Below are 14701 nucleotides of genomic sequence, written 5' to 3' on the forward strand. Positions count from 1 at the left end.
ACACATGCAGTGAAAGCCCTTTGGAACCTTAGAATACGGTGAGAAATTCCAGGAGCACAGAAGTCAGCCGGTATCTCCTGGAGACAGGCAGACATTTGGTCTCAGCAGCCATGCCCAAAGTCATGAAGGATGTTGTGCACCCCTTGGGGGGAGAGGAGCCTAGCATGGCGAGAGCTGTGGTTCGCAGCGTGGGAGGCTTTACCCTGGGCTTGTCTTTAGCCACGGCCTACGGGCTTCTGGAGCTACTGGTGGAAGGCCACAGCCCCTGGGGCTGCCTGGTGGGCACCCTCACTTTGGCTGCCTTCCTTAGCCTGGGCATGGGATTCTCTCGCCAGGTCCGAGCCACTGTCCTCCTGCTGCTGCCTCAGGCCTTCTCCAGTGAGCTTGGCACCCAGGGCTAGGGGGCAGATCCTGGGGCTGGTGCTGGGGCAGGAGAGATGCTGGAGGAGAGTCAGGGGTTAAGGGAAATATTCTGAAGGCTTATGTAAGGGACTTGCTGCCATGTTTGGGGCTGGGGTCTTGGTTCTAACAGAGCTGTCGCCCCCAGGGCAGGGCCGGACACTACTGTTGGTGGCTGCTTTTGGGTTGGTGCTTCAAGGGCCTTGTGCCAACACTCTACGCAACTTCACCCGGGCCAGCGAGGCTGTAGCCTGTGGGGCAGAGCTGGCCCTGAACCAGACCGCCGAAGTGCTACAGAGGGCCAAGCAACCTCTTGTCAGTAAGTCCCCCACCTCTACCACTGTCTCCCACGGACCCCTCTCGCCCCCCTCATCCTGCATGTTCTACAGTCCTTTGGCCTCCTTCTCTGCTGGTGCTAATCGCAGAGCATCTGGGCCTGGAAGAGACTCTGGGCACAGCTAAACCCTCTCTCCTTGCTCTCTGGCCTCCTCCACTTCCAAATTAACTATCTCCCAGGCCCCAGAATCTAGGCTTCCCGCCTCTGGAATGGTGGCCTCCTCTCCACTCCCTGCTTAAGGGGCAATGGTGAGAACCAGCCCCTAGAGGAGAAGACTCCAAAGTGCTTCTGTCCCTCACCCATCAGGTGCCCTGAACAAGATTAAAGCTATCGCCCAGAAGACCAAAGAAGTGGCTGACCGGGTCCGCAAGTTCTTTCGGTCAATCATGGATGGTGTGAAACACATAGGTAAGCACATTAGCATGTCTACCCCGGGGACTCAAAATGCACCCAGTCTTGGCCAAGTGCGGTGGCTCACACCTGTAATCCCAGCACTTTGGGAGGCCGAGGCAGTGGATCAGGAGGTCAGGAGATCAAGACCATCCTGGCTAACATGGTGAAACCCCGTCTCTACTAAAAATACAAAAAGTTAGCTGGGCGTGGTGGCACGCACCTGTAGTCCCAGCTACTCAGGAGGCTGAGGCAGGAGAATCGCTTGAACCCAGGAGGTGGAGGTTGCAATGAACCGAGATCCCTCCACTGCACTCTAGCCTGGGCAACAAGAGCGAAACTCCATCTCCAAACAAAACAAAACAAAACAAACAAACAAAAAAAACAAAGAAATTCAGTCTCCTCACCTGTATCCCTGTCCAGGGCTTTTCGGGCCCCTTCTGGGTGCTGGCTAGTGTTCACTGGACACAGCACAGCTAGGTCCCTGACCACAGGCCTCTCCAGCCCTGGGTACTGTGGTATTGTTCCCCAAACCCCTGAGAAGAGGCTGTAGGATTCCAGCCCTGGGTGCCAACCCTGCAGCTGTCCCCAGCCAGGGCTCTCCGGAATGTATGGCAGTGGCTCCTGCACATCGGCGATGTGTGCAACTCAGAACTGGGCAACCCTTACCTGAAGTGTGCACGGGTTTTTGATGATGCCAAGGACAGCTGCATGATGGTCATACCACAAGCCTACCACCTGTGTTACGTGCTCATGCCCTTCAAACTGGCGCTCTGTGGACTTGCCAGCCGTGAGAAAACCAGGGCCCGCCAGCGGGGAGAAGCCGATGTGGGGTGGGGCGGGGTGGGAATGTGGGGGTCAGTTGGCAGGGCAGGCCCAGGAGGATGATTAGGGGGCAACAGAGAGGAACCAATAAGCTTGGTGGGACCAGTATTGGGGGTGGGGGTGGGCAGTAGGGAGGGACTGGTGTTGGGAGAGAGGGGCGACAGGGAGGTGCTACAAGATTTTGAGCAAATGTGGAGGCCAATAGGAAAATCGAAAAGAGGCCCTGTGAGAAGAGGTCTCCAGAGGTAGGAGGGCAGGCCTGGCTGTGCCCCTCCTTCCGACACTCAGCCGACTCCGCCCGTCAGTGGTCCAGGTGTTCTGCGTCATCCCTAAGTACATTCAACCCTTCTTGCGCCAGACCATCGGCACCCGTGAGTGACCCCCTCCTGCCACACATGGTGTTCCCTAGTGATCTCCCTCCGTCATCCCAGTGTGGCCATGGCCAGCCCCCAGTGCTCCCAGCCCATAAAGGAGAATGTAAGAGAAAGAAAGGGGCTCAAGTGATCACCCAGGCCCATATCCATGCTGTACAGATCAGGAAACTGGGGTCCAGCGAAGGGCCAGTGCCTCACCACAGCCTGCCCTGAGAGCAGGAGCTGGGAACAGAACCAGGGCCTCCTGTCCACACTCAGGTTATCAAGATCATTCATTAGGGGCATCTGTTGCATGCCCTGTGTCATGCTGGGTGCTGAGCATGTGGTGGCGATGGCACAGATATGTGGAGGTTTTGTCCCCTCCTCAGTCCACCTTGACCCAAGCACTGGGGGGTTCCCAGCTGGTCTGTAAGCTGTGCCCCCTGGGCTGTGCCAGTCCCCTCCCCAGGGGCAGCTCCACCCTCTCCTAACTCTCCTTGCCCACGTCTCCCCTGAACCTGCTGGCCCCAGCCGTGATTCAGTTGCTCAACCGGGTGCGTCAGGAGTTTGAGTTCAACATGACAGCCACCCACCACTTCTCTGTGGATCTCAATGCCTCTCGGAGCCTGTCCCAGGTAGCCATGGACCTCCATGAGGCTGTCAGCATGAAGCTGCACCGTGTCCGAGAGGCCCTGGCTCTGATGGGCTTCACCACGCCTCTGCTGCTTGTGCTTCTCTACCTCCAGTGAGGGGCTGCCGGGCAGCGTCGGGGGTGCAGGGCCAGGGCTGCAGGGAGCAGCTCATTTCTCCCCACCCCAGCATCCAGGGAGGTTGAAGTTGTGGGGCTGAAGCGCGGATGCCCTGTGGGGTCTGGCTCGGGGTCCTAAGGGGCCTCAGATGTGCTCCACCTCCCCTTCCCAGAGCCCTATTTTACCGGTATTGTTACCTGAACTGGGACCATTATGACAATATCTACATCACCAGCCGATTCCTGCGCATGGAGGCTGTGCGCTCCACGGCAGGGCTGCCCACAGTGCTACCGCTCAGTGCTCACGAGGCCAGGCGCTACATCCCACCGGGTGAGGGCCCTGAGGACAGGGAGAGCCCAAGTCAGGGAGGCCAGGGCTTCCCCCCACCCCGCTGCCCTGCCCCTAAGCCCCTGCACAGGCAGGGCTCAGGATGGGCTTGGGGCAGGGGCTAGAGGGAGGAGACACAACCCAGAGCTTAAGGAACTTTCAGGCTGAGGGAAGACACTGCCCGGTCCTTGGGGAGCCCACAGTCTGAAAGGGGAACATAGACACCCTTGGAGAAAGTAGCCAGAGACAAGAGGGGCAGATGGTGCTTCTGGGAGCACCCTGGACATCAGGACAGCAGGGGATGGACACAGAGCGAGGGAAGTCAAGTTGGGAGGGCTTCCCCGGGGTGGGCAGGAAGTGCTAATATGGAGGGGGAGGACTGCCTGTGAGGTGGGGAGGCAGGTAAGGGGATGAGGGATGCCCTAGGATGGAGGGCTCCTTAGACTGGAATGGGCCACAGGGCCAGGTGGAGATGCTAGGCAGGCCCCTCCCTTCTAGCCACAGAGCCCCCTCCCCTGAAGAGATTTCCATCCTTGCCAGAGTCCTCACAGCTTCTTTTCTTTTCCGTATTCCCGATGAGCAGACAGGCCCACGCCTGATCAGGGGCAGGAGGCCTCTCCAAGAACTGGGGTCTGGTGGACGGGAGAACTGGGGAGCATCCTCCTGACCATCCCACTCCTGCTCAGGCTCCATCTTCTTGTCCCAATGGGAGAAGTTTTTTTACATTCTGGAGACCTTCAACCTTATCCGACACCTCCTCCTCGTGCTGTTCCTAGTCTTCCTAGACTATGCTGTCTTCTGGGTGCTTGACCTGGCCCGGCACCAGCTGCAGGGGGAGATTGTGGCCCGCAGTGAGTGCCTACATGACAGCCTCCTCCCACTCACCCACTGCAGCCCCCTCGGCCTGCTCCTGATCTCCGCGCCTGCTCCCAAGCCTTCTCCTCTTCCCATCCTCCGTCCTGATGACTGCCTGAATGTCCCCATGTCACTGTTACTCAGCAGCCCCCAAGTGTGCCACTCTTTCAACTCTATGCTCTGCCTAGTAACACCTGTGTCTAGGTCAAGATTATAACATACAGAGTAGTTAAAAATGCAAGCTCTAGAGTCAGACTGGCCAGGGTTCAAATCCCAGCTCTGTCCTTTATTAGGCGGTGACCTTCAGCAAGTTGCTTAACCTCTTCAGCTTCAGTTTCCTCTTTTTTTTTTTCGAGACAGAATCTCATTCTGTCACCACGCTGGAGTGCAGTGGCACCATCTCAGCTCACTGCCTCCGCCTCCCAGGTTTAAGTGATTCTCCTGCCTCAGCCTCCTGAGTAGCTGGGACTACAGGCGCATGCCACCATGCCCAGCTTATTTTTGTATTTTTAGTTGAGACGGGGTTTCACCATGTTGGCCAGGATGGTGTTGATCTCTTGACCTCATGATCTGCCCGCCTTAGCCTCCCAAAGTGCTGGGATTACGGGTGTGAGCCACCATGCTTGGCCTTTTTTTTTTTTTTTTTTTTGAGATGGAGTCTCACTCTGTCACCCAGGCTGGAGTGCAGTGGTGCAATCTTGGCTCACTACAACCTCTGTCTCCCGGGTTCAAGCAATTCTCCTGTCTCAGCCTCCCAAGTAGCTGGGACTACAGGCACATGCCACCATGTCCAGTTGTATTTTTAGTTGAGACGGGGTTTAACCATATTGCTCAGGCTGGTCTCGAACTCCTGACCTCAGGTGATCCACCCACCTCAGCCTCCCAAAGTGTTGGGATTACAGGCGTGAGCCACTGTCCTGGCCCAGTTTCCTCATCTGAATAGTGGAATAATAATGGTAGCAACCTCTCTGGGTCACTGTAAGGAGTAAATTAGATTATGTGTGTTGGGCCAGGTGGGTGGCTCATGCCTGTAATCCTAGCATTTTAGGAGGATGAGGCGGGTAGATCACCTGAAGTCAGGAGTTTGAGACCAGCCTGGCCAACATAGTGAAATCCCATCTCAACTAAAAATACAAAAAATTAGCCAGGCGGCGTGGCAGGTGCCTGTAATCCCAGCTACTTGGGAGGCTGAGGCAGGAGAATTGCTTGAACCTGGGAGGCAGAGGTTGCAGTGAGCCGAGATCCTGCCACTGCACTCCAGCCTGGGCAACAAGAGTGAAACTCTGTCCAAAATAATAATAATAAATATAAAATAAAATAAAATAAATTATGTGTGTCGAGTGCCTGGTAAGCCATTAATTGAGAATGTGAGCCAGGTGCGGTGGCTCACGCCTGTAATCCTAGCACTTTGGGAGGCTGAGGCAGACGGATCGCCTAAGGTCAGGAGTTCAAGACCAGCATGGCCAACGTGGTGAAACCTTGTCTCTACTAAAAATACAAAAAAATGAGCCAGGCGTGGTGGTAGGCGCCTATAATCCCAGCTACTTGGGAGGCTGAGGCTCGAGAATCACTTGAACCCAGGAAGCAGAGGCTGCAGTGAGCCGAGATCACACCACTGCACTCCAGCCTGGGTGACAGAGTGATACCCTGTCTCAAACAAAAAAAAAAAAAAAAAAAAAAAGAATAAGTAAAAAACTCCTAAAAAACAAAAACCAAAACCCCAAAACAAACAATAAAGCACTTGGTTAAGTGTCTGCTATACAGTCAGTGCTCAGCCAATAAATGTTTCTGGGGGCCTTACTCGGTGGCTCATACCTGTAATCCTAGCACTTTGGGAGGCTAAGGCAGGTGGATTGCTTGAGCTCAGGAGTTCGAGACCAGCCTGGCCAGCATGGTGAAACCCTATCTCTTTATAAAAAAAAAAAAAAAATAGCCGGGTGTGGTGGCACGTGCCTATAGTCCCAGCTACTTGGAAGGCTGAGGCAGGAGAATCACTCAAACCTGGGAGGTTGAGGCTGCAGTGAGCCAAGATTGCACCACTGCACTCCAGCCTGGGTGACAAAGTGAAACCCTGTCTCAAAAAATAAATTAAAAAAAAAAATAAATGCTTCTGGGTGGTCATGGAGGCCAGGGGGGTGGACTCACTGACCATTAAGGTCATCTTAGATATGGTGGCTTGGATAGGAAGACCAGACACCAGTACCACCCAGCTGGACCATGGGGCCAGTCCTAGGAGCCAGAACTGAGGTCAGGCCCCAGGGCACCATGAGGGTGCCTGAGGCATCAGAGGCCCCCAGCCGAGGGTCTGAGTCATCCTATGACCTGCGCTGCTCCACTTTCCTCATTCCAGAAGGTGTGGGCTTTTCTGCATAGCAACTGCCATGAGTGTCACTCACACAGTGTCTTTGTGCCAGGTCCTGTGTTGGTGTCTATAACCGTGGAAGGTACTGGCTATGCTGGGAATATTTATCGTGACCTGGTGTCAGCATTTGATGTCCTGCAGCAAGGCAACATCAGTATTTTGTCCCGGCGTTGTCTCCTTCGTCCCTCGGAGCCTGACAGCACTGGCTACATAGTCATTGGTATCAACCACACCCTGAGGTCCCTGGGGGCGTGGACACCATGTGGGAAATGAGGGGTGCAGACTGCTGAGGGTGTGGGGGGCGCCAGGGGTGGGCTGGCACTTGTGCCTGCTGGTGAGGCTGACTGTGGCTGCTGTGCTCCTAGGCGTCATGTATGGCCTATGCTTCTTCATCACCCTGTTTGGCAGCTATGTCAGCCGGCTGCGGCGAGTCATCTGTGCCTCCTACTATCCATCCCGGGAGCAGGTGAGGGGTCCAGGGCTGGGAGCTAGTCCCTGCCCCCTCCCCAGGGGGCTTAGCTAGTGGCTGGCTTTTTTGGCTTTGGGAGCTGACTTCCTTCAGCAGCCCCAGCCCTCTCTCCTCTGGTTGAACTCCAAAGCAAATGACCTGGACTGCAAGCCTCTGGACCCAAGATGGGGCTGGGAGAAATGGTGCCTCTGGGGTGGGGCTTCCTGAGACAGCATTTATATCCAAAGTTTTGTTAAAATCACAGGGGTGTTGGGGGGGTGGGGGATGAGGGATCGGGGAGAGTTGGAGAGTGGAGCAGGCAGCATGGCTCACACCTGTAATCCCAGCACTTTGGAAGGCTGAGGCAGGCGGACTGCTTGAGGCAAGGAGTTATAGAGCCTTTCAGCAACAAAGTGAGCCTCTGTCTCTATTAAAAAAAAAAGAAAGAAAGAAAAAAAAAAAACGCTAGGCATGGTGGTGTGTGCCTGTAGTCCCAGCTACTAGGGAGGATCACTTGAGCCGAGGAATTCAAGGCTGTAGTGAGCTATGATTGCACCACTGCACTCCAGCCTGGTAATGGAGTGAGACCCTGTCTCAAAACAAAACAAAACAAAACAAAACAAAAAAAATGGTGGTGGGGTGGGGGCAGTGTTGGCATGTTGAGGTGTAATTAAAAACTCACCATTGGGGCTGGGTTTGGTGGCTCGTGCCTGAAATCCCAGCACTTTAGGAGGCCGAGGCGGGCAGGTCACAAGGTCAAGAGATTGAGCCCATCCTGGCCAACATGGTGAAACTCCATCTCTACTAAAAATACAAAAATTAGCCGGGCGTGGTGGCGCGTACCTGTAGTCCCAGCTATTCGGGAGGCTGAGGGAGGAGAATCGCTTGAACCCGGAAGGTGGAGGTTGCAGTGAGCCAAGATTGCGCAACTGCACTCCAGCCTGGCGATAGAGCAAGACTCCATCTCAAAAAAACAAAACAAAACAAAACAAACAAAAAACCCTCACCATCGGTTTACTCATTTACTAATCATTTACTGAGCATGTACTGTATTCCCCTATCTCTTTGCTGGTCTCCAAGGATGCCAAGATGAACCGGACACAGTCTGGAGCTCACAGACTCGAGGCAGGCCAGACAAGCTTTCTTTTCTTTTCTTTTTCTTTTTCTTTTTCTTTTTTTTTTTTTTGAGATAGAGTTTCGCTCTTGTTGCCTAGGCTAGAGTGCAATGATGCAATCTTGGCTCACCGCAACCTCCGCCTCCCGGGTTCAAACGATTCTCCTGCCTCAGCCTCCCAAGTAGCTGGGATTTCAGGCATGCGCCACCACCCCAGTTAATTTTGTATTTTTAGTAGAGACGGCATTTCCCCATGTTGGTCAGGCTGGTCTTGAACTCCCGACCTCAGGTGATCCGCCCGCCTCGGCCTCCCAAAGTGCTGGGATTACAGGCATGAACCACCACACCTGGCCAGACAAGCTTTTAACAAGACATTGTAATTTAAAAAGCACTTTTATTTAGGAATGAATAAAAGTGTTATGGAAACCCAGAGGAGTGGTAACTCCACCTGGGCAAGTCCAGAAGACTTCCCAGAGGAAGGGGCATTTGAGCCAAACCTAGAGGGATTCATAGGAGTTGGATAGAAGGAAAAGGTAGGGAGTGGAGATGGGTGCAGAGGGCATTCCAGGCAGAGAAAACAGGGTCAAGTGGGACCCCATCCCTGATCTCCCCATACCAGGAGAGGATCTCCTACCTGTACAACATACTTCTGAGCCGCCGAACCAATCTGTTGGCTGCCTTGCACCGATCAGTGAGGCGGCGGGCAGCTGACCAGGGCCACAGAAGTGCCTTCCTAGTGCTGGCCAGTCGGTGAGGCCACTGTCTTTTCTATAGGGGTGGGGCAAGAGGGGATAGAAAAAGAGCCAGGAGTTGGAATGGATTTCTGTGCTATCTAAGTGTCAAGAGATTTGGTTGAAGAGAATGCCCATTGCATACCCTTAACGCTGTGAAAGGTGGGAATTCTTAGGGGTGAGGAGTGAAGGGAGGAAGGAAGGCAGGGCCATGGAGAAGTTGCTGCTGAAATCAGAGGAATGGAGGATGTACTGCAGGAAGTCAGGAAGTCATCCCTGCCATTTGGAGGTTGGTGCTGGAGTGGGGAGGCTTAAGCTGGCTGGGCTGGCCTGCTTAGTGTCTGTGATCCTTTTCTCAGGTGCCCCTGCCTAGGTCCATTTGTCAGCCACTTTTGGCTACATCAGGCCTACTGCCTGGGCTGTGGGCAGCCCCAGGATGAGGGAGACATGGAGAACATTGTGTCCTGCAGTACCCCGGGCTGCCAAGGTGAGACCCCCTGGGGCGTGTGCCTCTCCCTGCTCAGACTTACCCCATTTGCATATGACAATCCACTGTGGTCCTTCCTTGATGGACTTCTCTTGTACCTCATCTTTTGTGCCCCTCCCTTCATTACTTTGCACGTTCTCATTTACACAGAACCCTCAGGTAGCTCATTTTCTCCATGCTTGCCTTTATTCTCCCGGGTATTTATGAATGGGATTTACATGCAAGTGGCATTGCAGCAGTTCCCTAGTGTGCACCCCTTGACAAGGATGGTTCCTCCAGGGCTGTGAGAGGGGAGGCAGGGGCTGGCAACCAGGAAGCACAGAGGGTGGGTGGGTGAGCACGGGTTCACCTCCATTCCCCATGGCCTCCACCAGCTCTCTACTGCCTCACTTGCTTCCGTCTCCTGGACAATACCTGCTCCGTGTGTGCGTCTCCCCTCTCCTACCAGGGGGACCTGGACGTGGAGCTGTGAGTCTTTCAGTGACATGGGGTGGCTGGAGTCTGTAGGGGCAGTGGAAGTAGCCACCCTTCTCCCAGGATGTCTGCAGGCCACTGAGATGAGAGTCTTCTCCAGGGACTCCAGCGATGAGGAGGGCCCTCAGCTATGGCTGGCTGCAGCTCAAAGGAAGGACCCTGAGCAGGCATGGTTACTGCAGCAACAGCTCCAAGAAGTGCTCGGCAGGAGCCTCTCAATGGAGTCCACTTCCGAGTCCAGGTGAGCAGGAAGCAGGAGTTGGCACCTGGGAATTGTGAGGCCTGAGCATGTTCTGTTCCATTTACAAAGGCCTTCCTGGGTGTCTGGACCTTTGCCAGGGCTTGAGACAGACGTGAGGGGAGGGGAAGTAACTGAGGTTTGCCAAGCGACTGCTCTGTGTCAGCACCATGGCCCTGGAGGAGCTCACCATGCCCTTGGGGAGAGTGACATCGAATAGATAACAGGGTGGACAGCACCCTGATAAAGGAGTGAAGTACACTCTGGACAGCACAGAGGACACAACAGCCAATTTGGGAAAAGGGGCATATTAATGAAGGCTTCATAGAAGAGGTGATAAATGAGCTGGATTTTTGTTTTGTTTTGTTTAGTTTTGTTTGAGACAGGGTCTCACTCTGTCACCCAGGCTGGAATGCAGTGGCACAATCCCAGTTCCCTGCAACCTCGACCTCCTGGGCTCAAGTGATCCTCCCACCTCAGTCTCCTGGGTAGCTGGGATGTCAGGAACACCACCACACCTGGCTTATTATTATTATTTTATTATTATTATTATTTTGTAGAGACGGGGGTCTCACTATGTTGCCCAGGCTGGTCTCAAACTCCTGAGCTCAAACCATCCTCTCTCCTTGGCCTTCCAAAGTGCTGGGATTACAGGATTATAGTTGTGAGCCATGGTGCCTGGCCATGGGCTGGATTTTGGGGGCAACTTGGTGGTTTGTTAGGCTGAGAAGTAGAGGAAAGCATTCCAAGGGGAGGCCTGTGTGGGTTTGGAGAATGTGAGGCATTCAGAAGGGTCGAGCCCAAGGGATGGGTGTGGCTGGGTAGAGACCTCAGAGAATGCTGGGAGATAAGGTTGGAAATCAAGGTGGGAAGAGATGGGCAAGAACCTTAACTTGTCATTTGAAAAGCTTAGGTTGGAAAGTGATATGCTCATATTTGTCTTTTAAGACCATAAGCGGGCCGGGCACGGTGGCTCATGCCTGTAATCCTAGAGGTGGCCGAGGTGGGTGGATCACCTGTGGTCAGGAGTTCAAGACCAGCCTGGCCAACATGGCAAAACCCCATCTCTACTAAAAATACAAAAATTAGCTGGGTTTGGTGGTGCATGCCTGTAGTCCCAGCTACTCGGGAGGCTAAGGCAGGAGAATTGCTTGAACCCAGGAGGCAGAGATTGCAGTGAGCCAAGATCACACCACTGCACTCCAGCCCAGCCTGGATGATAGAGCGAGACTCGGTCTCCAAAAAAAAAAAAAAAAAAAAAAAAAAAGACCATAAGCAAAGAAGGCAGAGTGGAGGTTGGGCAGGAGCAGGGAGGTCAGAGAGGAGCTTGTCTTAGTCTAGGAGAAGTTCGTGATGGCCTCAGGACTGAAGTGCTGAGCGTGACTGGGATTTCTATGCTTGGGCCTGGGCAGGAAGATAAACAGGTTCTGGGGAAAGACGACTGGCCCAGTTTGAGATCTTTGAGGTGTCTGTAGGGCATCCAGCTGGAGATGCCCAGGGGGGCACTTAGAAAAGGGCAGGGCTCCGGGCTGGAGGTATATTTTTGGGGAGTTGTTAAGTTAGAGACTGTAAGAGAGGATGAGCTAGATCTTCCTGGCAGAGGGCATGGCAGGAGAGTGGGAGGGGACAGGGAGGGGAGAGGCTCAAGAAAGCAGGAGAGCCAAACATATGAAATCAAGTAGGGAGATGGGCACAGTGGCTCACACCTGTAATTTCAGCAACTTGGGAGGCCGAGGTGGGCAGATCACTTGAGTCCAGGAGTTCGAGACCATCCTGGGCAACATGGCAAAACCCCATCTCTACTAAAAATACAAAAACTTGCCACGGCATGGTGGCTCACGCCTGTAATCCCAGCATTTTGGGAGGCTGAGGCGGGAGGATCACTTAAGGTCAGGAGTTTGAGACCAGCCTGGCTAACATAGTGAAACCCCGTCTCTACTAAAAATACAAAAATTAGCCAGGAGTGGTGGCATGCACCTGTTAGTCCCAGCTACTCAGGAGGCTGAGGCAGGAGAATTGATTGAACCTGGGAGGCGGAGGTTGCAGGGAGCTAAGATTGTGCCACTGCATTTTAGCCTGGGTGACAGCGGGAGGATTGGTCTCAATAAATAAATAGGTAATAATACAAAAATTAGCTGGGCATGGTGGCGTGCATCTTTAGTCCCAGCTACTCAGGAGGCTAAGGTGGGAGGGATCACTTGAGCCAGGGAGGCTGAGACTGCAGTGAGCCAAGATTGCACCACTGCACTCCAGCCTGGGCAATAGTACAAGACCCAGTCTCAAAAAATTAGAAGATTAAAAAAAAAAAAAGAAATCAAGTAGGATCATGTGAAGACAGGTGACAGGCAGTTAAGAAATCACTGGAGTGGCTTGTGGGAATATTTTTCATGGCATTGGGAAGACCAAAACTGGATCTGTCATGATGGGTTGAGGGGTGTCAGGTAAAGAAGACTCAGAAAGGCTGGGTGTGGTGGCTCACGCCTGTAATCCTAGCACTTTGGGAGGCTGAGGCGGGCAGATCACTTGAGGTCAGGAGTTTGAGACCAGCCTGGCCAACATGGTAAAACCTTGTCTCTACTAAAAATACAAAAAACTAGGCATGGTGGCAGGCACCTGCAATCCCAGCTACTTGGGAGGCTGAGGCAGGAGAATCACTTGAACGCAGGAGGTGGAAGTTGCAGTGAGCCGAGATCGTGCCACTGCACTCCAGCCTGGGCGACAGAGCAAGACTCCATCTCAAAATAAATAAATGAATAAATAAATAATAAAAGGACTCAGAAATATGGTATGTGGCTCCTGCATCACTGTTGCCAGGAGTTTGATAATGCTTTTAATCTAATGAGTGCTGTAGTTTGAAAAAAATGTAAGCTTGATGGTGAAGAGAAAGACAGAGTCAGCTTCACAGAGCAAGAAAGTAGCTTGAAGGGGATTCAGCACTAAAAGGGTTTTCTAGATCTAAGGACAGGAAGATTTGAGCATTTAGGCAGTGTAAAAGCGTGTTGGGGAGGGAGGTTTGGGCTCCAGGGCCAGGTGGACCAGGTGGCCTGCCTGAGAAAGGAGCAGGCTGGCAGAGGCAGAGGGGGAGAGTATAGGTTCCCCTGAGCAGCTGAGCCCACTCCAGCCTGGTGGCCTCGCTTCTTTTTGGGGAGTAGGAGGCAAGAGCACCTGCTGAGAGAGCAGAGCAGGCGGCTGGGAGTGGAATAAAGGTTTCAAGGAGTGGGTGGTAGAGGTTGAAAGACCTGCCATGGCAAGTGTGCAAAGAAGCCGACTAGGGAGGTTAAGGGATTTCCAGGTAGCGTCAAAGGCCCAGATGACGCTGGAAGCCGTAACTTATAATGACTGCTCCAGTGCGCTTGGTTATGTGATTTTCTCTGGCAAATGTGGTAGCCATGAATAGGATTCACAGGTGGAGGGCTTTTTCTGGGCAGGTCAGGAGGACAAGATGGAGTGAGAATTGAGGTGTCTTTGGTAAGAGTGTCTGAGATGACTGGGGAAGAGGAGGGGCTGAGGCCCCTGGGAGCAGCCCAGGGTCTCTGTCTTGATGACGTGTTAGAGCAGGGGCAGTGGCCAGGAGGGAGAGCTGGCTGAACAGGAGGGGCTCAGAGAGGGGGCCGTGGCCAGGGAAGAACTCTGGAATGAATCCAGTGAAAGGCCAAGGCTGAGGAAGACGTCTGAACGGGAACAGAGATGACAGTCAATAGGACCAAGGAGGTTAGGGATTGAGAGGCCAGAGAATTGGATGGGTCCTCTAACGAGGAGGTTGCAGGACCATACAAACAGCAGGAGTCCAGAGCCGGCATCTTAAACAGATGTGGCAGGTGTCTGGCAGGCCTGAGGAGACAGCCACAGCGCTGGTGGTACAGCTGTCATGGCAGCCAGGGGCTTTGCGAAAAAACACTATGGGCCAGCTGGGTTTGAGAAGGTTAAGCTGCCTCCTCTTGGGATGACTGCAAAGAAAACTGTCCAGTGGGCACATTCCAGTGTGAATGGGGCGGTGGAGGTCATGATGAGTCAAGAGGTTGAAGGGGAAGCAAAGCTTTCTTTTCAGAGGTTCTAGAGGGCCCAGTGAAAGGATAAGCTGGGTCAGCAGAGGGGACAGCTTGAGCCTTGAGCAGGTGTGACCACTGAGGTCACTAGTGGTTCTGCCCTTCCTAGCCATGTGGCCTCAGGCAAGTCACTGCCCCCCCCTCAGCATCAGCCTAAAATCAGAAAATACCTACAGCCATTGGCTGGTACGCCTCGTGGGCCTGAGAGAGCAGGAGTTGCTCAGAAAGAACAGGAGCTGGATCTGAACAGATGGGGCAGGGCAGGGGGCAGGGATGCACCTGTGAAGACAGAAGGTGGGTGATCCGGCCACCTCCTTCCTCTCCTCACTAGTGACCTGGATGAGGAGAAGGGGCCTCAGCAGAGGAAGCATGGGCAGCAGCCCTTACCTGAAGCCCATCAGCCTGTCAGCATTCTCACCAGCCCTAAGCCCCACAGACCACCTGAGACATCCTCCGCCCCCAAAGCAGCCCCCACTCCAGCTTCAGAACCCTCAGTCCCTCTCTCACCTCCCTCTCTTCCTGATCCTTCCCACCCACCCCCCAAATAAACCAAAAGTGGACACAAA

At 53.7% G+C, this 14701-nt stretch overlaps 1 protein-coding gene across 2 annotated transcripts; it reads left to right on the forward strand.

Annotated features, from left to right (window-relative positions):
• The first annotated feature begins 30 nt into the window (after positions 1-30).
• DCST2 (DC-STAMP domain containing 2) lies at positions 31-14701 on the forward strand. 2 transcript variants are annotated; one of them, XM_054459923.2, is made up of 16 exons: positions 42-179; positions 336-378; positions 548-718; positions 1043-1144; positions 1719-1916; positions 2257-2322; positions 2836-3049; positions 3226-3383; positions 4067-4231; positions 6650-6817; positions 6963-7063; positions 8779-8909; positions 9250-9377; positions 9752-9845; positions 9952-10092; positions 14467-14701. In XM_054459923.2, the coding sequence occupies exons 1-16, from the start codon at positions 111-113 to the stop codon at positions 14681-14683; spliced, it is 2166 nt and encodes a 721-aa protein (XP_054315898.1). In that variant the 5' UTR covers positions 42-110; the 3' UTR covers positions 14684-14701. The 2 variants fall into 2 exon arrangements, with proteins under 2 accessions (XP_054315892.1, XP_054315898.1); XM_054459917.2 differs by having other exon boundaries at positions 31-378.

Source organism: Pongo pygmaeus, chromosome 1, assembly GCF_028885625.2.
Source record: "Pongo pygmaeus isolate AG05252 chromosome 1, NHGRI_mPonPyg2-v2.0_pri, whole genome shotgun sequence".
NCBI classification, from domain to species: Eukaryota; Metazoa; Chordata; class Mammalia; order Primates; family Hominidae; genus Pongo; species Pongo pygmaeus.

Bases quoted from the DNA above. Each gene is read 5' to 3' on its own strand.
- DCST2 (XM_054459917.2), top strand. From the start codon at position 111: ATGCCCAAAGTCATGAAGGATGTTGTGCACCCCTTGGGGGGAGAGGAG. The intron at 3,050-3,225 runs GTGAGGGGCTGC...TCCCCTTCCCAG, and splicing joins CTTGTGCTTCTCTACCTCCA to AGCCCTATTTTACCGGTATT. The intron at 9,846-9,951 runs GTGAGTCTTTCA...AGTCTTCTCCAG, and splicing joins GGGGACCTGGACGTGGAGCT to GGACTCCAGCGATGAGGAGG.